This window comes from Cetorhinus maximus, chromosome 23 (assembly GCF_964194155.1).
Source record: "Cetorhinus maximus chromosome 23, sCetMax3.hap1.1, whole genome shotgun sequence".
In the NCBI taxonomy this organism is placed as follows: Eukaryota; Metazoa; Chordata; class Chondrichthyes; order Lamniformes; family Cetorhinidae; genus Cetorhinus; species Cetorhinus maximus.
The window spans coordinates 8,390,037-8,411,534 of NC_135901.1; the positions used below are offsets into that span (position 1 = coordinate 8,390,037).

Below are 21,498 nucleotides of genomic sequence, written 5' to 3' on the forward strand. Positions count from 1 at the left end.
CAGATGGTGTTGGGAGTCTGGAACTCACTGCCTGAAAGGGTGGTTGAGTCAGAAACTCTCATAACATTTAAGTATTTAGATATTCACTTGCGTTGCCAGAGCTATGGACCAAGCGCTGGAAAATGTGATTCGTGTAGTCAGATCTTTGTTGACCAGCGAGGACACGATGGGCCAAATGGCGGCCTCCTGTGCTGTAAACGTCTATGAGTAAAAAATATTCCATAGAAACTAGAACTATCTGTTCTGAATTTCTATCTTATCTTATAGTGATGACGTTTGTAAACTCCCTTTACAGGATGTTAGAAGGAGCGGATTTACAGATGGGAAGCTCAAATCGAACATCATGGCCTGATCTGACAGTCACTCAATTCATCAAGACCTGAATATAATCAGTCTTTGAATGTGGAAGGAGAAAAGTCTGTCTGTTCTATCTGTGGGAAACAGCTTCAAGCATCAGTGTAGTTGGAAAATCACCGAAACACGCACACAGCTGAGTGAGGGTGTTCCAGCGCACTGACTGTGCAAAGAGTTTGAGCCAGTTACACAGCCTGAAAAGAAAATCACATCGTTCACAGAAGAGAGATACTGTGCACGTGTTCTGTGTGGATCAGGTTTCAACAGATCGTCCAAGCTGGAGCGACACAAAGACACTTACACCATGGAGAAACCCTGGAAATGCGGGGACTGCGGGAAGGGATTCAGAACCCCGTCTGAGCTGGAAATTCATCAACGCAGTCACACCGGGGAGAGGCCATTGACCTGCTGCGAGTGTGGCAAAGGATTCACTGACTCATGGCACTTGCAGAGACATCGACGCACTCACACAAGGGAGATGCTGTTTACCTGCTCAGATTGTGGGAAGGGATTCACTCGGTCACAACACCTGCAGACACATGAACGCACTCACACTGGGGAGAGGCCTTTTACCTGCTGTGTGTGTGGGAAGGGATTCACTCAGTCAGTTAACCTGCTGACACACCAGCGAATTCACACTGGGGAGAGGCCATTTACCTGCTCTGTGTGCAGGAAGGAATTCAGTAGGTTCGGTAATCTGCTGACACACCAGCGAGTTCACACTGAGGAGATGCTGTTCACCTGCTCTGACTGTGGGAAGGGATTCACTCAACCATCTAACCTGCTGAAACACCAGCAAGTTCATGAATGACCGTAGGAGTTGGATTCAGCTGTTTTCGCTACTGTTAATCACATCCAGGACTGAGGTGTGTAAGAAATGTGCCCCAGCTGCGCTCTCCCATGGTTCAGAGCTCCTGGACAGGAACAGAAGGCTCCTTTACAACTGGGTTTAGAGTCAGGAAGAGCAACGGTGAATGCTGGAAATGTGCTGTCAAATCAGAGATTGGTGTAAAACTGTGACCTGCTCCTGACTGAAAGTGAAACGGCAGGTTTAAGTTTCCAGACTAAGAAATGACTGTGGTAGTTATGGTACAAGGATTTAAAATGTTTGTGTGACTTTCCTGAGGCTACAAATATAAGGCAATGGCAACAACAACTAGCATTTATCTAGAACCTTTAACATAGTAAAACATCCCAAAGTACTTCACAGATGATCAAAAGCTTGGTCAAAGAGATGGATTTTAATAAGTGTATTAAAGGAGAAGAGGCAGTTTAGGGAGGGAATTCCAGAGCGTGGGACCGCAGGATCTGAAAGCATGGCCTCCAATGGTGGAGTGATGTAGGTGGGTGTGTGAGGAAGGGGTCAGAATGGGAAGAGCGCAGGGAGCTCAGAGGGTCATTTGGCTGGAGAAGGTTCCAGAGACTATCTGTCATGGAGAGAGTGGCTGCCTCCATGGAGCTTCAAGCACGGCTCTGAAATGGGTCCATGTAGGTCATGACCATGGCCGTGCATGAGATGTCTGCTGCCTTAAACAGGATGACAGACACTGTATCCGTGACCTGACAACATGTCACTGATTTCCACCAAGCTGGTCTGCAGCAGATTGGAAGGAATGATATGACTCTGGTCCATGAGAGGGATGATGGAGAAAGGAGACATGGAAGTGGGAACTCCAATCAAAGTCTTCCAGCCTCTCACCCATTAAGCACCCCCCAATCTCAAGCAGCACCTGACATGGCCCCAGCTCTTGACATGCAGACCCATCTCCTGCCCCGTCTCCCACCAGCTGAATCTGCCCCTGTACAGATACAGGTGGATCAGTCTTTGCCGGGATCCTGAGGGGCTCAGAAACCCGGAGGGTCGAGACCACAAGCCTCTCAGCAGTGAGAGCAGGGATGAGAGGAGCCTGTCTCTCCCTCTGCTGAAACCACACAGATGCACTGGGTAGAAGCAATAGGAAGGATCTGGGTGAGAAGTTGTAATTCACCAAGGGTATGCACATGGGGGTTTGACAAAATATTAATTTCCATTTAAATAACAACACAGAAAATGTATTGATGGGAACCACTTCCAGCTCTTGTCTGTTTTTACATCCTGAGGACTAGCTCACCCTCTCACTGGATTCATGCTGTAAGATTATTAGGTTATTAACAAGATAATTCCAAGCTGTTCCAGTACAGCTTCAACATGGCATCTACCCAGCTCTGTGGAAAATTGCCCAGGTATGTCCTGTACACAAAAAGCAGGACAAATCCAACCCAGCCAATTACTGGCCCATCAGTCGACTCTCAATCATCAGTAAAGTGATGGAAGGGGTCATTGACAGTGCTATCAAGCGGCACTTGCTTAGTAATAACCTGCTCATTGACGTCCAGTTTAGGTTCCACCAGGGCCACTCAGCTCCTGACCTCACTACAGCCTTGGTTCAAACATGGACAAAAGAGCTGAAATCTAGAGGTGAAGTGAGAGTGACTGCCCTCGATATCAAGGCAGCATTTGACCGAGTGTGGTATCAAGGAGCCCGAGAAAAACTGGAGTTAATGGGAATCAGGGGAAAGCCCTCCACTGGTTGGAGTCATACCTAGCACAAAGGAAGATGGTTGTGGTTGTTGGAGGTCAATCATTGAGTTCCAGGACATCACTACAGGAGTTCCTCAGGGTAGTGTCCTAGGCCCAACCATCTTTAGCTGCTTCATCAGTGGTCTTCCTTCCATCATAAGATCAGAAGTAGGGATGTTCACAGTTGATTGCACAGTGGTTAGCAACATTCGCGACTCCTCAGATACTGAAGCAGTCCCTGTCCAAATGCAGCAAGACCTGGACAACATCCAGGCTTGGGGTGGCAAGTAACATTTGTGCCACACAAGTGCCAGGCAATGACCACCTCCAACATGAGAAAATCTAACTATCGCCCCCTTGACATTCAATGGCATCACAGTCACTGAATTCCCCCATTATCAACATTCGGGGAGTTACGATTGACCAGGAACTGAGCTGGACTAGCCAGTAAATACTGTGGCTACAAGAGCAGGTCAGAGGCTAGGAATCCTGTGGTAAGTAACTCGCCTCCTGACTCCCCAAAACCTGTGCACCATTTACATGGCACAGGTCAGGAATGTGATGGAATACTCTCCACTTGCCTGGATGAGTGCAGCTCCCGCAACACTCAAGAAGCTCGACACCATCCAAATTGACACCCCATTGATTGGCACCCCGTCCACAAACATTCACTCCCTCCACCACCAACACACAGTGGCAGCAGTGTGTACCATTTACAAGATGCACTGCAGGAACTCACCAATATTCCTTAGACAGCACATTCCAAGCCCATGACCACTACCATCGAGGAGGACAAGGGCTGTGGACAACCTGGAAGTTCCCCTCGAAACCACTCATCATCCTGACTTGGAAATATATCGCTGTTCCTTCACTGTCACTAGGTGAAGGTCGTGGAACTCCCTCCCTAACTGCACTGTGTGTGTACCACACCACAGGGACTGCAGCAGTTAAAGAAGGCAACTCAGCACCACCTCCTCTATGGCAATTAGGAATGGGCAATAAATATCAGCCTATCCAGCAAGGCCCACCTCCCATGAATGAATTAAAAAATGTTAACATTTAACTTTTGATAATTAGAATCTAACATCTAACTTCATCTGAAACTCTCCTTTATAGAATAGTGCAGTGGGCAAAGGTAGGAAATAGGACATGGTATAGAAAAGATGCCAAGTTCGAGGGATCCTAGGAAGTTATGTCAAATTTTAAAAAGCTCAGTGCAAGTAAAGTTAAAAAATGCCTTGAAGCTGTTTATGTAAGTTAATACATGACATCAGTGAAATAAATGACAACAGGATTTAGCAGCTTTGAGATAAGTGGAAAACAGAACAATGAGGAATAAGCAGAACATTTTTACATGATTTAAGTGGTTAGTATTGTTTATGTGAACTTTGAAAACGATAAACTAATGTGACTCAGTGAAACTCGCATTACGCACATGAACTGTGAATATGATAAACTAACATGACTCAGTGAAGCTAGTTTTGCTCACATGGATATGACCAGAAGCAGGGAGGGGTTGGTCAGATGGGATAAAAGAGACCCTCCGAGACAAGGCTGTTTGGGGGAGAGGAACCAGAATCAGAGGATAAAAACCCTGAGAGAGAGAGAGAGACAGAGGAAAAGCTCAAAGATCAGCACTGCGAGAAGTCCTTGATGCGCTCAACTGTCTGGTTCTCGACACGGGTGGTATAACCTGCATTAAACTGTAAAGCACTGCCTGGGTTTGTCACTGGAGTTTGCTTGAAATTCAATAAACTTGTCCTGACTTTTTTCTCAATGAAGTTGATTCCCAACTAAGCTCTGCTGCCAAGTCTGTTCCTGACTGAAAAGAGGAGGAAAACTTTCAAAATCATACCATGCTGAATGTCAGTCCGGGCTGGGAGCCATTGGTTGGATGTGCAATGGGTGGATGAGTGTGTGAAGGAATGTTCAGTGAACAGGGAGGGAGAGGGGGTGTTGGTGCTGCTGGTGGGAAGTGTTCATTCTGAAGGAGTCCTACCTGAAACAGTGACCATTCATTTATCACTTTGAAATGATTGAGCCGCTGTGTATTTCCCCATTTTGTTCTTTCAGTTTTCCAGGATTTATATATTTTTTATTTCTACTGAAACATATTCTTGTAACACTGAAATCCAGAGAGTTTGAAGTCTGTTAAAGTCAATCCCCACTGAGTACGCAGGAGGACTCAACTGGTCCGAACTTTTTATGGTATCAATAAACAAAGATCTTACAAGGTGGGGAATTGATTTTCTCTGAGACCAGGGATGGCCAAACTATGTCCCAAAGTTCAGATTTGGGCCATGAGCCTGGGCTATCGGGCCCACATACATGGAGCACCATTACCAGATGTCCTTCATCCCCGGTTTTAATGTCCCCACCATTAGTGGCCATGCCTTCAGCTGCCTTGACCCTAAGCTCTGGAATTTCCTCCCTAAACCTCTCCACCTTTCTACTTCACTTTCCTCCTTTAAGACACTCTTTATAACTGACCTCTTTGACCAAGCTTTGGTCATCTGACCTAATATGTCCTTATGCTCCTGTGAAACTCTATGGGACATTTTATCATGTTAAAACCTCGATATAAATATAAGTTGTTGCATTTGTTGTTATAGTTCAGTCAGACCTGATCATTTTCTGAGTGAGTGAGTCTGTATCAATGTAACTCAGACAGACACAGCTTGTCGGAACAGATCTCGGGAGAAGGAAGCTCTGAACTGACCACTGGACTTCCTGTTCTGCACAATTGGGAAAATGTGAATGTTTCCAAATATTGAAAATTACTAATAAAGTCATTAAAGATGGTTTGTTGTTGTGAGCTGCATTATCTGGTAAAATTAGAGTGAAGGAGTGGGATTGATCCACAGCCTGAGTCACCAGCTTAAGGACAGGAGGAGAGGGAATCTGGAGAGGAGAAAAGAATAAGTAGGAGAATGGACACTGAATCTGGAACAATGAGAGGAGAGGAAGAGGAGTTTGTGGGACAGGGATTTATAGATTTGTGGGAATGAAAGGGAAAAATCTTTCATAGAAACTAGAATTATCTGCTGTGGATTTCTATCCTGTTTGGACAGTGATGGCTTTTGATGAGTATTTGCAGATGGGAAACGCAATCCAGAAATCTCGACAAGATCTTGAGGAATCACTGAATTCATGTATGATTAAAGCAAAATACTGTGAATACCGGAAATCTGAAATAAAAACAGAAAATGCTGGAAAAGCTCAGTAGGCCTGGCAGTATCTGTGGACAGAGAAACAGAGATAACGTTTTGAGTCGGTATGACACTTCTCCAGAGAATTCATGCATAATTGGCCTCTGGTTATGGAGGGATAAATGTTTGTCCTGTTTATGGGAAAGATTTAAATCATCACTGTGACTGGAAAATTGTTGAGACACACAAAATGTTTTCAGTTAATGTCGTTGTGTGGAGTATGTTAATGAGAAATAAGAGGATCTTTTGGGGACACCAGAAGTATCTGTGGGAGTGGGAAGGGCAGAGATTACCAGTGATTCTCTGACTCTGATCACATAGAGAAGAACAGAACCAGGAGAGAGCAGCCCCACCCAGCTGGATGACAGTGGAGAGGTGATGGAACAGAATGATGTGGTCAACCTTGTCAAAGGCTGCAGACAGGTCGAGAGGGAGAGTTTATCCTTGTCACAGCCACATCGGATGTTTTTTTTATTCATTCCTGGGATGTGGGCTTCGCTGGCTGGGCCAGAATTTATTGCCCATCCCTAGTTGCCCTGGAGAAGGTGGTGGTGAGCTGCCTTCTTGAACCACTGCAGTCCATGTGGTGTAGGTACACCTGCAGTGCTGTTAGTGAGGGAATTCCAGGATTTTGACCCAGTGACAGTGAAGGAACGGTGATATATTTCCAAGTCAGGATGGTGAGTGACTTGGAGAAGTTTCAGGTGGTGGTGTTCCCATGTGTCTGCTGCCCTTGTCCTTCTCGGTGGTAGTAGTCGTGGGTTGGAAGGTGCTGTCTAAGGAGCCTTGGTGAATTCCTGCAGTGCATCTTGCCAATGGTACACACAGCTGCTATCGTACATCAGTGGGGGAGGGAGTGAATGTCTGTGGATGTGGTGCCAATCAAGTGGGCCGCTTTGTCCTGGATGGTGTCCAGCTTCTTGAGTGTTGTGGGAGCTGCACTCATCCAGGCAAGTGGGGAGTATTCCAACACACTCCTGACTTGTACTTGTAGATGGTGGACAGGCTTTGTGGAGTCAGGAGGTGAGTTCTTCATCATTTGTAAATTTGGTAAGAGCTGTTTCAGTACTGTGGCAGGGCAGAAATCTGATTGGAGGAGGAATCATGGATACAGATATGGGAGGCGAAAAAATGTTCTCGGACTTTGGAGAGGAAAGGGAGGTTGGAGATTGGGAAGTAATTTGCAAGGATGATGGGGTCGTGTGTTTGTTTTTTGAAGGAGTGAGAGACAGTGCCTGAAGAGAGAGAACTGTTAACAAACTCAGTTAATATGGGGAAGTTGATTGATCAACAGTTCAGTGGGAACAGGATCGATAGACCAGGTGGGTCTCATGGACAGGATGAGACCTCAGAGGACATGAGAGGAGATTGGAGAGAAAGTAGAGAAAGATGAGAGTGCACGGCTGGGACAAGGGGGAACTTTAGAGGCAGTTTGGCCTTGTAGACTAGTGGAAGGGAGAGAATCAGCAGAGGCAGCTAATTGGATTGTCTCAATCTTGGTGATAGAGAAGATCCATGAGCTCCTCACACTTGTTGTTGGAGGTGAGGATGGAGGAGACAGGGGAGAGGCAGAGCCCTTCAAAAGGAACTAACTTATGTTAGAGATATTAAAAAGATTCAAAATACTGTGTTTAACACAAAACTGATTTATTTGACTTTTAGCCAGAATATTAGCCCCTATAACTGGGCTGGAGAATATTAACATCAGTAAAAACAGACCCCAATGAACATCCTTCAGTCCTGGTAATTATTTATGAACTCGCTGGTGTCTTAGGAGACTGGATGAGGTAGTGAATCCCTTCCCACACTTGGGGCAGGTGAACGGCCTCTCCCCAGTGTGAACTCGCTGGTGTGTCAGCAGGTTGGATGATTGAGTGAATCCCTTCCCACACTCAGAGCAGGTGAATGGTCTCTCCCCAGTGTGAATTCGCTGGTGTACAATGAGTTGAGATGATCGCCTGAACCCAGTCCCACAATGGGAGCATCTGAACGGTCTCTCATCAGTGTGAACACGTTCATGGGACATCAATTCCCCAAAACTTTTATAGCACTTCCCACAGTCTGGGCACCCAAAAGGTCTCTCGTCACTGTGAACTCGCTGGTGTGCCAGCAGGTGGGTTAAAATAGTGAATCCCTTCCAACACGTGGAGCAGGTGAATGGTCTTTCCCCAGTGTGAATGCGCCGATGCTTTTCCAGGTCAGATGGGCATCTGAATCCCTTCCCACAGTCCCCACATTTCCACGGCTTCTCCCTGTTGTGACTGCATTTATGTTCTGACAGACAAGATGATTGGCTGAAACCTCGTCCACACACAGAGCACATGTACAGTTTCTCTCCACTGCGGACGGTGCTTTCTCCTTCCATGTTCAAAATCCGATGATATCCAGGTTACGATAAATTGCGTGACTGCGTCAGATTCTGATGTGATGTTTGGTTTCCAGTTTCCCAACTGCAAATCCTCCCCTTCTAAACCCTGTGAAACTGATGTAGATCATAAAAAAGGGAGTGAGAGAGAACCCACAAAAACACAAAGGCAGGTTGTGAAATTGAGCTGAATCAATCTGGTAATTTGTGGGGCTGACACTAGGAAAGAGTGACCATGAAAAGCTGTTTCATGAAAGGTGAAGGAGCATTTAATGCATCTTCAAGTCAACCAGAACTTTGACAGAATCTGCCAAACCTTCAGCCTCCCCTACCGAGAAGCAGCAGGGTAGAGGGTGTATGTGAACACCATCACCTCCAAGTTCCCCTCCAACTCGCACACTCTCCTGACTTGTTGGACATCCAGTATTGGATGAGCAGAAATTTCCTCCATTGAAATATTGGGAAGAGGGAAGCCATTATCTTCAGTTCCTACTACAAAATCCACTCCCCAGACACCAGCTCCATCTCTCTTGCAGTTCTCTGAGGCTGAACTAGGCTGTTCACAATCTTGTTGCCATATTTCAGCCCAAGCTGAGTTTCTGACTACAAATCACTAAAACCACCCATTTCCACCTCAGTAACATCGCCCAACTGTGCCCCTGCCTCAGTTCATCTGCTGCTGAAACTCATCCATTCCTTTGTTCCCTCAAAACTGGACTATTCGAATGTGCAACTTTTTGGCCTCCCAGATGCAACTCCAGAGAAACTGGAGGTCACCCAAAACTCAGCTGCTCGTGTTCTTACTCGCACCAAGTCTTGTTCACCATCACCCCTGTGCTCGCTGACCGACATTGTAGGGATCTCCAGCCCTACAACCCTCCAGAATTATCTGCGATCATCTAATCGTGACCCACCCCCGGCTCCAATTCCTCCCTTGCATCCACAATCTCCTCCAGCCTCCTGAGCTGCCCGTTCCACCACAGTCCGTCTCCACCAGCCGCACTGAGCATGCTCCAAGCACAGCCCGGCCCCCACGCTGGCGCTCTGGGTGCCTGTTCTCATTGGTGGGGGATTTTCTGACACATGGAGCACTCTGGGTAAACCAGCTGCCATCAAGACCAATTAGTAGACAGGCAATTATTTTCCCAGTTGGTAAAACAGAAGATCCATGGCAAGGGGGATATTGGACAGGAAGCACAATGAGAGGTTCAGACACTTTATTAAATACTCACAGCAGAAGCACATTAACCTGATCGGAGATCACTTCCTCACGAGCAGCCAGCGGTGTGAAGCCTCCTGAGATTCAGTCAGTATTTACAGGAGCTGGGACACGGAAAAGAATCTCAGTAAAATCCAGGACTTATTTGTTCACTGCTTTACAATGGGTCTGGGCTCATATTTGAAGTTCGTGCAGCCTGTGACTCCCTGAGTTTATTAACCCTCCCCCTCCAGACCCTTTGGGCTCTCTATTGTTGGACTCTCTATTGCTTTTCATTGTCCTCCTGGCCTTGTTGTACCTGATCCAATAAAAACCCTCCTTACATCACACAGGGAACAGCTTTAGACATGTTCTGACTTTTCACCTCAATCTTATTCTGCTGAATGATCTCACTGACCGTTCCCTTTCTCTCGATCAGTCCGTCCACCATCTCTTTTCTGGATTCACTCCTTCTTGTTGTTCCAGGATTTCATCTCTCTGCCTTTTATTTCTTTTACTGAAGATTCCTGTCCATTGCTGCCTCACAGCCTCGTCCTGTTCCCACATATTCTCCATGTCTAAGTGCTTCCCAGCGGCCGTGCCAGCCGTGGCCCCTATTCCAGCCCAGTCACTGATCCCTCTCTTCCCTCCACCCTTTTTACTGGTGTCACTATCACAGGGACGATCGCGGTGTTTTCCCAAAACTGCCTTAACATCAGGGTCTTGGCTACTGGGTGGTCATAGTCCACCCATCTCTCTCCCTGCGTTCTGACTTCTGAAATCCCTGGATAATTCCCTTATCATCCAAACATCAAGGTCCTTGTAGATGGGATGACATAACCTTGGGGACGGGTGTGTGGTGTTCAGGGCACATATTACAGGAACTATTTTAAATCTTGTATCATTATATAGGCTTTGTGAGTACGAGTGATGATTAAACCATTTGTGGGATCGATTTCTTATGGCAGGGCAGATTGAGGGTAGTCAGTGAAGCATATGGGGTCTTGGGCATCAGATATAGAGGTACTGAGTACAAAAACAGGGAAGTGCACCAACAGAGAGTTGTGAGGATCTGGAACTCTCTCCCTGAAACGATGCTGGAACCTGATTCTGTGTGTAGACTCCGCCCACTCATCCTATCTACCCTGTCAGTTCCAATTAATATCCCGAAAACTTTGATCAAATCAGGTCTTAATCTTCTAAATTCCAGGAATTACAACCCTCACAGTGAGGTGATGTATTTTAGCGGGAGGAATAGGGAGAGGGAAGATATAATTCATGGCACAGCTCTAAAGAGTGAGCATGGACAGAGGGACCTGGGTGTTCATGGCTTTGATCTCTGAAGGTGACAGGATGTATTAAGAGAGTGGTTAGCAAAGCCGATTGGATCTTGAGCTTCATAAATGGTGGTTTTGAGAGCAAAAACAGGGAAGTTATGCTGAATTTTTATAAAGCTCTGGTTAGGCCACAATTTGAGAATTGCATCCAATTCTGGTCACCTCACTTTAGGAAGGATGTGAAGGTCCTTGAGAAGGTGCAGAGGAGATTTACCAGAATGGTTCCTGCAATGGAGGTTGAGGGGAGATTGGTAGAGGTGTACAAGATTGTGGCAGGTTTAGATAAGGTGGACAAAGAGAAGCTATTCCCATCAGCTGATCATACAAGGACTCAAGGACAGAGATTTAAGGTTTTGGGTAAAAAGTATGGGATATGTGAGGAAGAATATTTTTACACAGTGAGTGGGAATGACCTGGAGCTTACTGCCTACGAGGGGGTGGAAATGGACATGATGAATGATTTCAAAAGGAAATTGGACAGAAGCATGAGGGAAATAAACTTGCAAGGATACAGGGATAGAGCAGGGGAAAGGGACTGATTGGATTGCTCTACAGAGCTGGCATGGACTCAATGGGCCTAATGGCCTCCTCTGTGTCATAATGACTCTGTGACTCTTTTGTGTAATCTCATTCTGTAACTTAACCCTTGGTGCTCAGATCACTCAGATAAATCTGTGCTACACTCCCTCTAAGGCCACTCTATCCTTCCTGGTGTTTGTTGCCCAGAACTGAACACAGTTCTCCAGGACGAAAACAAAAATAAAAATACCTGGAAAAACTCAGCAGGACTGACAGCATCTGCGGAGAGGAACACAGTTAACATTTTGAGTCCGTCTGACTCTTCAACAGAACTAAGGAAAAATAGAAGAGAGGTGAAATTTCAGCTGATATAAGGGGGGGGATGGGACAGGTAGAGCTGAATAGAGGGCCAGTGATAGGTGGAGATTGCCAAAAGACGTCATAGACAAAAGGACAAAGAGGTGTTGACGGTGGTGATATTAGCTAAGAAATGTGCTAATAGGTGACATTAAGGGTAGAAAGCAGGACAAGCAAGGTACAGATAGCCCTAGTGGGGGTGGGGTGGGGGGAAGGGATCGAAATAGGCTAAAAAGTAGAGTTAAAATAATGGATGGAAATACATTTAAAAATAATGGAAATAGGTGGGAAAAGGAAAATCTATATAAATTATTGGAAAAAGGGGGGATTGGAAAGGGGGTGGGGATGGAGGAGAGTGTTCATAATCTTAAATTGTTCAACTCAGTATTCAGTCTGGAAGGCTGTAAAGTGCCTAGTCAGAAGAAGAGGTGCTGTTCCCCCAGTTTGCGTTGAGCTTAACTGGAACAATGCAGCAGGCCAAGGATGGACATGTGGGCATGAGAGCAGGGTGGAGTGTTGAAATGCCAAGTGACAGGGAGGTCTGGGTCATGCTTGCAGACAGACCGAAGGTGTTCCGCAAAGCGGTCACCCAGTCTGCGTTTGGTCTCTCCAATGTAGAGGAAACCGCATTGGGAGCAGCGAATGCACTAGACTAAATTGAGGGAAGTGCAAGTGAAATGCTGCTTCACTTGAAAGGAGTGTTTGGGCCCTTGGACGGTGAGGAGAGGGGAAGTAAAGGGGCAGGTGTTGCACCTTCTGCAGTTGCATGGGAAGGTGCCGTGGGAGGGGGTTGAGGTGTAGGGGGTGATGGAGGAGTGGACCAGGGTGTCACGGAGGGAAATATCGCTGCAGAATGCCACCAGGGGGGGGTGAAGGGAAGATGTGTTTGGTGGTGGCATCATGCTGCAGTTGGCGTAAATGGCAGAGGATGATCCTTTGAATGCGGAGGCTGGTGGGGTGATAAGTGAGGACAAGGGGGACCCTATCATGTTTCTGGGAGGGAGGAGAAGGCGTGAGGATGGATGCGCAGGAGATGGGTCGGACACGGTTGAGGGCCCTGTCAACGACCGTGGGTGGAAAACCTCGGTTAAGGAAGAAGGAAGACATGTCAGAGGAACTGTTTTTGAAAGTGGCATCATCAGAACAGATGCGACGGAGGCAAAGGAACTGAGAGAATAGGATGGAGTCCTTACAGGAAGCAGGGTGTCAGGAGCTGTAGTCAAGGTAGCTGTGGGAGTCGGTAGGCTTGTAATGAATATTGGTGGACAGTCTATCACCAGAAATTGAGACAGAGAGGTCAAGGAAGGGAAGGGAAGTGTCAGAGATCAAGCATGTGAAAATGATAGAGGGATGGAAATTGGAATAAAAATTAATAAATTTTTCCAGGTCCAGACGAGAGCATGAAGCAGCAGCAAAGCAGTCATCGATGTACCGGAGAAAGAGTTGTGGGAGGGGGCTTGAGTAGGACTGGAACAAGGAATGTTCCACATACCCCATAAAGAGACAGGCAAAACTGGGGCCTATGCGGGTACCCATAGCCACACCTTTTATTTGGAGGAAGAGAGAAGAGTTTAAGGAGAAATTGTTCAGTGAGAGAACAAGTTCAGCCAGATGGAGGAAAGTAGTGGTGGATGGGGATTGTTCGGGCCTCTGTTCAAGGGAGAAGTGGAGAGCCCTCAGACCATCCTGGTGGGGGATGGAGGTGGACATCCATGGTGAAGAGGAGGCGGTTGGAGCCAGGGAACTGGAAATTGTTGATATGATATAGGGTGTCAGAGGAATCACGGATGTAGGTGGGAAGGGACTGGACAAGGGGAGAGAAAATGGAGTCAAGATAGCAAGAAATGAGTTCCGTGGGGCAGGAACAGGCTGACACGATCGGTCTGCAGGGACAGTCCTGTTTGTGGATTTTGGGTAGATCTTGATGTGATGTTTGATTTGAGTTTCCCGTCTTTCAATCTTCCACTTCCAGTAACCTGTATGTTTATGGAAACCGTCACTGTAATTCCAGGATGGAAATTGAAGAGAGAAACATTTCTCTTGGTTGGAATTTGCTGTGTGTAAATCCTCCCCTTCCAACCCCCTGTAAAAGGAGTTTCCAAAGCCCACCCCTGTCAGTCCAGGATAGAAAATCACAACATTCTCTCCTCCTGCTGACAGGGACAGGGATGTCCGCGCATGCGCCCTGCTGCACATTGACCCCGCTCAAGATGGCGGCCGTTAACCTGGACCTCTAACCCAGAGGAGTTCACGAGCTCTAGCGCCCTGTCCCGTGTAAATAGGATCGGTAGCTTCTTAGTCGGGATTTGAGGCCTCCACCGGGTGTTTATGAAACCTCCCCGTCCACTCCGCTGGCTCTAATCCTCTCCACCCACCCACCGGCTCCATTACTTACCCTTACTCGATTGTTTCTCCCTTCTCCGTCTAACTCCAGGCACAACCCGCACTGTGCATGCCCCAGTCAGTGACCGCATTGCGCAGGCTCCGGTTACAGCCCAGCAATACGCCTGCGCAGAAAGCGCCTGTGGTCTGGATAGGTCACATTCTTCTCCGCGGAGAATGTTGGGTAAACATGGAAAGACATCGCTGTTGAAAATCATGCTTTATTTCGTCTTCCGATTTAAATTGGAGCCATTAGGGCCAAGAGATAACTTATTAAAATCAAATCACACAACAACCAAACTGCACCATATTTTTGTCTTGGATGCGACTAACAGGAGAATTAATCATTCTTGTCGGATGTGAACTCACTGGAGTCTCAGCAGGTGGGGTGAACAACTGATTTGTTTTCCTTCAACAGAACAGTTAAACTGCGATAAAAACAAAAAAAACTACTGCGGATGCTGGAAATCCAAAACAAAAATAGAATTACCTGGAAAAAGTCAGCAGGTCTGGCAGCATCGGTGGAGAAGAAAAGAGTCGACGTTTCGAGTCCTTACGACCCTTCAACAGAACTGCGTGCAACAGATCCTTTGAACTTTTAAAGCTCGAGTGCTAGCAGGTGGGAAAATTGAATAAATCTCTCCACACAAGTGAAGTATCTGAATGGTCTTCCTCCAGCATGACTGAGCTGTTGTGTCAATAAATGGGATAACCGAGAAGATCCATTTCCACATTCAGCTGGTGAATGATATTTTGTGATGGGATTTTACTCATCAGTTTCCAGCTCAGGCGAGCATCCAAAACACTTCTGGTAATGAGACCCACATTTTTAATACTATCCAGTTAAAGAAAAGCAAAATACTGGAGATGCTGGAAATCTGAATCAGCAACAACAAAAAGAAGCTGTAAATAATCAGCAGATCTAGTAGCATCTGTGGAAGGGAGACATAGTTTACATTTCAGGTCTATGACCTTTCATCCTAACTGCACTGCATCAGTTCAAAGACGTGAAACGTTAACTCTGTTTCTCAATCTCCAGATGCTGCCAGATATGCTGAGTACTTCCAGCATTTTCTGTTTTATCTCTGGTTAAGGAATTCGCACCTGAACTGCACATTAGATTTATTACTGACTAAGTAATCAGCCATAATCATATTGAATGGTGGAGCAGGCTCGAAGGGCCGAATGGCCTATTGCTGCTCCTAGTCTCTTTGTTTCTAAGTTATATTTATTTTCGACCTTGTGTAAATGGAAACATTTCCCAATGATCTACCCTGTAAAAACACTTTTGTTAAATTCCTTGATCAGGTCACCCCTCACTCACTTTTCCAGAGAAAACATCTCCAGCCTGTTCAATCTCTCTTGGTAGGTGCACTCTTTCAGTTACAGCAATACTCCAGTATTTTTTTCTTGCATCTTCTCCAGTCCTCCTTTTAATAAGGAAACCTGGGCTAATCTGAGCAGCAAACTCCCCAAATGTTACAGCATTTCAGTCATTTTCCCATGAGCTGAATAAAAGATGGGACAGAGTGAGCAGATCCAATGAGCCAGTCTGTAACACTACAGAGGATCTACAAAGCTGTGTCTTCCCCTTACAGTGAATCAGCTGGCCATTTCACTCTTAATTCTTCAATTATGACATAAAGAATAGCGTGTCTGAGAATGACAAGATTTGATCGTGGTGACACTCGATCAGGTTAAGTTCAGTTAATATGATTGCTGAGCAGTGATATGGAGAACTTGCAATCAATGTGCATCTTCATTGTGCATTTTCCAGATTAAAATGAATTGATCTCTGCCTTGAGTATATTCAAGACACAAATCCAAGAAGATTTGGATATCAGGGGAATCATTGGATTTTTGGATAGGGCAGGAAAATGGAATTATGGCGGAAGATCATTTAATGGTGTAGAGGCTCAGGGTATGGTCTCCACCACTTATATTTCTTATGGTCTTATGAACATCACTGTGAGTCATTTCCATGCAAGCACAGAGATGCAACCCCCACCCTTTGAACTCCTTCCTTCCCATGTTCCAGGCCTTCAACATACTTTCCAGGTGCTGCTGTGATTTACTTGTACTTCTTGCTATTTAGTATTGTGTATTTTCACTGCACAAGATGCAGTCTCCCCGAGACTGAGGAGACTAAATCCGGAGTGGGTGACAGTTTTGTGCTACATCCCCATTCAATCAGCAAGTGTGATCCTGAACTTCTGATGATTTAGCAATTTAACTCTCCGCCCTCTCTCCTACTCTGACCACCTAGTCCTCGGTCTCCTGCACTGTTCCAATGAAGCTCAATAGACGGTCGTGGAATAGGAGCTCCTCTTGGATTAGGCGCTTTACAACCTTCCAGAATCAACATTCATTTCAACAATTTCAGATCACAGCTCCCATTCTTTCAGACGGTAGGTGTTGGCAATGATTCTGTTGTTACCGGTTATGCCTCATCTGGACCTGTCTTTTCATTGTTCGCTTGTCTTAGTAATTTATTTACTTGTCTCATTATAGCCCAATTTCACCTTGAATCATCATCCCCTTGATCATTTACTCTCACCAGTCTTCCATCCTATCGCAACACCATTTGTTCTTTCCTCCTCTCCCCCTCTCTTTTCCCTGACACTATATTTGCAGGAAAACTATTACATCTCTAAATCCTTCCTGTTTGGTTGAAGGGTCACCGACCTGAAACATTCACTCTGTTTCCATCTCCATAGATGCTGTTTGACCTGCTGAGTGTTTCCAACATTTTCTGTTTTGAGGTCGGATTCCCAGCATCTGCAGTACCCTTTTTTGGGGTCACTGTGGATCAGTTTCTCTCACTTATCGTTAACTGTTTAAAGGTGAAGAAGGAGCTTTTAAAGATTGAGACAACAGGAACTGTCACTCTGTTCGAAATGAAACTAAACCCACAAATAATTCCTCATCGGTAACAATTTTAAACACAAAGTTTCCAGCCGGGATTGAACCGGGGACTTTCTCATGTAAAGTAAACGTGATAATCACTGCACTGGGGAAATGAGTGTGAATCCCCCGGTCAGAGGGGAACTGACTATCCATCTCTAGCTCTAATTCCCAAACAGAAAATGCTGCCAAGAATCAGCAAGTCTGTGTCTGTGGGCGCACTCAGCGTTTGAAACCGTCACAATGCCCGGGTGATTAACGACAGCTTAGAATCAATAGGAAGAGGGGGTGGGATGAAGGCCCGAACGGGAGCGGTTGGTCATCCAACCAATCGGAGTAAGCGAGCGGCCACAGACTCAGCCTGACTTGCTGATTCTTGGCAGCATTTTCTGTTTGGGAATTAGAGCCAGAGATGGATGGTCAGTTCCCCTCTGTCCGGGGGGGATTCACACTCATTTCCCCAGTGCAGTGATTATCACGTTTATTTTGACCCAGCGACAGGATGGTGAGTAACTTGGAGGGGAACTTCCAGGTGGTAAAAGCAAAATACTGTGAATGCTGGAAATCTGAAACAAAAACAGGAAATGCTGGAAAAACTCAGCAGGTCTAACAGCATCTAGAGAGAGAATAAACACTCAATTAACGCTTCGAGTCTGTATGACTCTCCTTCCAGGTGAGGGTGTTCCCATATGTCTGCTGCACTTGTCCTTCTAGATGGTAGTGGTCATTGGTTTGGAAGGTGCTGTCGAAGGAGCCTTGGTGAATTCCTGCAGTGCATCTTGGAGATACACGGCTGATACTGTGCGTCAGTGGCAAGTTCTGGAGCACCAAGTCTTCAGTACTATTGCCAAAATATTGTCAGGGCCCATAGACTTTGCAGTATCCAGTGCCTTCAGCCACTTCTTGACAGCACTTGGGAGTGAATTCAATTGGCTGAAGACTGGCATCTGTGATGCTGGGGACCTCCAGAGGAGCCTGAGATGGATCATCCACTCGGCACCTCTGGCTGAAGATTGTAGAAAATGTTTCAGCCTTATCTTTTGCACTGATGTGCTGAGCTCCTCCATCATTGAGGATGGGGATATTTGTGAAGCCTCCTCCTCCAGTAAGTTGTTTAATTGTCCACCGCCATTCATGACTGGATGCTGCAGGACTGCAGAGCTTGGATCTGGTCCGTTGGTTGTGGGATTGCTCAGCCCTGTCTATCACTTGCTGCTTATGCTGTTTGGCACATAAGTAGTCCTGTGTTATAGCTTCAAAAGGTTGAAACCTTACCTTTAGGTATGCCTGGGGTTGCTCCTGGCATGCCCTCCTGCACTCTTCATTGAACCACTGTTGGTCCCCTGGCTTGATGGTAATGGTAGAGTGGGGGATTTGCCAGGCCATGAGGCTACAGATTGTTTTCGAGTGCAATTCTGCTGCTGCTGATGGCCCACAGTGCCTCATGGATACCCAGTCTTGAGTTGCTAGATCTGTTTGAAATCTATCCCATTTAGCACGGTGGTAGTGCCACTGTGGAGGGTATCATCAATGTGAAGGTGGGACTTTTTCTCCACAAGGTCTGTGCGGCGGTCACTCCTACTGATATTGTCATGGACAGTTGCATCTGTGGCAGGCAGGTTGGTGAGGATGAGGTCGTGTGTTCTTCCCTCTTCTTGGTTTCCTCACCACCTGCCGCAGAATCAGTGTAGCAGCTATGTCAGTTAGGTCTCGGTCAGCTCAGTCAGTAGTGGTACTACTGAGCCACTCTTAGTGATGGACACTGAAGTCCCCCACCCAGAGTACATTCTGCGCCCTTGCCACCCTCAGTGCTTCCTCCAAGTGATGTTCAACATGGAGGAGCACTCATTCATCAGCTGAGGGAGGGTGGTACGTGGTAATCAGCAGGAGGTTTCCTTGCCCATGTTTGATGCCATGAGACTTCATGGGGTCTGGAGTCAATGTAGAGGGCTCTCAGGGCAACTCCCTCTCGGCTGTATACCACTGTGCCGCCACCTCTGCAGGGCCTGTTCTTCTGGTGGGACAGGACATACCCAGGGATGGTGATGTCGGGTGGGGTGGAGAAGTGGGCAGGGAGAAGTACCAAATAAAGTACAAACCTGAGAGTTGGACCGGGGTTAACGGGACACCAACTGGAGCGGATGCGGAGCTGGGTGGAGCAGACCAAGTGATCACAATTGGCGGAGGGGGCGGTGACTAATGTGCGCTCCAACCAATAGGGAGAGGGTGGGTGGAACTGGAGGACAGATTGGGGGTGGGTCCTCCAACCAATGATGGTGCGGCGGGGGGCAGGGTGTGGTGTGGAGCTCAGGTACGCTGACGCAGGTTGTGAGGCGCTGTCCCCAGGTGAGAGCAACTGAGGCAGCACAGAGCTGGGACTGGAAACTGGGGCTGTTCTGGGACAGGGGGCAGAGGGGGAGGGAAATCACAGGCAAAAATAATACAATAATTAAAATGTTTATATATTATTTATTAATTGTAGATATATATAAAAGTGTAAATCGATAAACTTTTCAGAGAATGTGGAACAACAGCAACCTGACCAAGAACCAATCTGTGAGTCTGCCAAGCCCGCGTCCTCAGCACATTCCTCGACAGTGGTGAGACTTGGACAACATACGCTGGGCAGGAGAAAAGGCTGAACAGTTTCCACCTTCGCCATCTCAACATGTTTCCTCAGCATCTCCCAGTCATCAACTCGGAGGCCCTGGCACACACTAATTCCATCAGCCACTCATTACAAAGTAAAAGTGCTGGCTCTCCCACGTCCATTGGATAGATGATGGCTGTTTACCCAGAGCTCTTCTGTAGGTGAACTGGCCACTGGATAACAATTCTCCGGACATCCAGGTCTCCACTGCAAGGAGGATATGAAGATGAGGACATTGACACTGACAACGGGGAGACAGTTGCCAATGGCTGTGTCCTCTGGAGGCTGACTGCTTGGAAGGGCCTTGGAAGTGGTGTGAAGAAACGGAAAGCTCAGCTGGCTGAGATGAGGGCCCAGAGCAAACAGAGGCCAGTGAATCCTGCAGCTTCTCAGCCCACTGCCTTTATCTTCAGCACCTGGAGCAGAGGCCTCCATGACAGAGTAGGGCCCTCAGCCACACCAGGTTATGCTTAACACAGAGTTCACCACCACAGCACAAACCATCCCTTAACATTCAATGGCATTACCATCGTTGAATCCCCCAGTCTCAACATCCTGGAGGTTACCATTGACCAGAAACTGAACTGGACTATCCATATAAATACTATGGCTATAAGAGCAGGTCAGAGGCTAGGAATCGAGTGATGAGTAACTCACCTTCTGACTCCCCAAAGATTGTCCACCATCTACAAGGCACAAGTCAGGAGTGTGATGGAATATTCCCACTTGCCTGGATGAGTGCAGCTCTATCAACACTGAAGAAGATCAACACCATCCAGAATAAAGCAACCTGCTTGACTGGCACCCCATCCACCACCTTAATCATTCACTTCTTCCACCACTGATGCACAGTAGCAGCAGTGTGTTCCATCTACGAGATGCACAGCAGCAACTCACCAAGGCTCCTTTGACAGCACCTTCTAAACCCACGACCACTGCCACCTAGAAGAGCACGGGCTGTGGACACATGGGAGCACCACCACCTGGAAGTTCCCCTCCAAGCCACTCACTATACCGACTTGGAAATATATCACTGTTTCTTCACTATCGCTGGGTCAAAATCTTGGAACTCCTTCCCTAACAGCACTGTGGGTGTACCTGTACCACATGGACTGCAGCGGTTCAACAAGGCAGCTCACCACCACCACCTTCTCAAGGGCAACTAGGGATGGGCAATAAATGCTGACCCAGCCAGTGACGCCCATGAAGGAATAAAAAAAAAAATCATCTCAGGAGATGGAAGACTGCCAAAGAAAGATAAACACTTTTCAGAACAAGTATTTTGTATCTGTCTTGATGGTTGAAGACACCTAAAGCATCCCAAGAATAGTAGAAAATCAAAGGGCTAAAGGGAGGAAGCAACTAGAGAAAAACTACTGGGAAAACTATTGGGAATAAGGGATAACAAGTCTCCTGGACCTGATGGCCTGAGGGTCTTAAAGGAAGTGGCTACAGAGAAAGCGGATGAGTTGGTTGTAATCTTTCAAAACTCCCTAGATTCTGGAAAGATCCCAGCAAATTGGAAAATCAGAAATGTAACGCCGTTATTGAAGAGAATGAAGGAGACAGAAAGCAGGAAACTATAGACCAGTTAACCCAACATTTGTCATTGGGAAAATACTGGAATCCATTATTAAGGAAGTAGGCAGAGTCAACATGGTTT

General features: G+C 46.7%; 2 protein-coding genes across 2 annotated transcripts in view; one reads left to right on the plus strand and one right to left on the minus strand.

Moving 5' to 3' along the window:
- LOC144698179 (uncharacterized) overlaps positions 1–21,498 on the minus strand; it is a 96,408-nt gene that overhangs the window by 40,283 nt on the left and 34,627 nt on the right. The gene's annotated exons all lie outside the window — the stretch shown is intronic.
- Positions 311–21,498, plus strand: part of LOC144698224 (uncharacterized) — a 111,790-nt gene continuing 90,602 nt past the window's right edge. Inside the window, exon 1 of the mRNA XM_078570208.1 lies at positions 311–1,344. Within this exon, the coding sequence (XP_078426334.1) occupies positions 659–1,165 (507 nt within the window). The 5' untranslated portion in view covers positions 311–658 and the 3' untranslated portion in view covers positions 1,166–1,344. The remainder of the gene's footprint in view (positions 1,345–21,498) is intronic.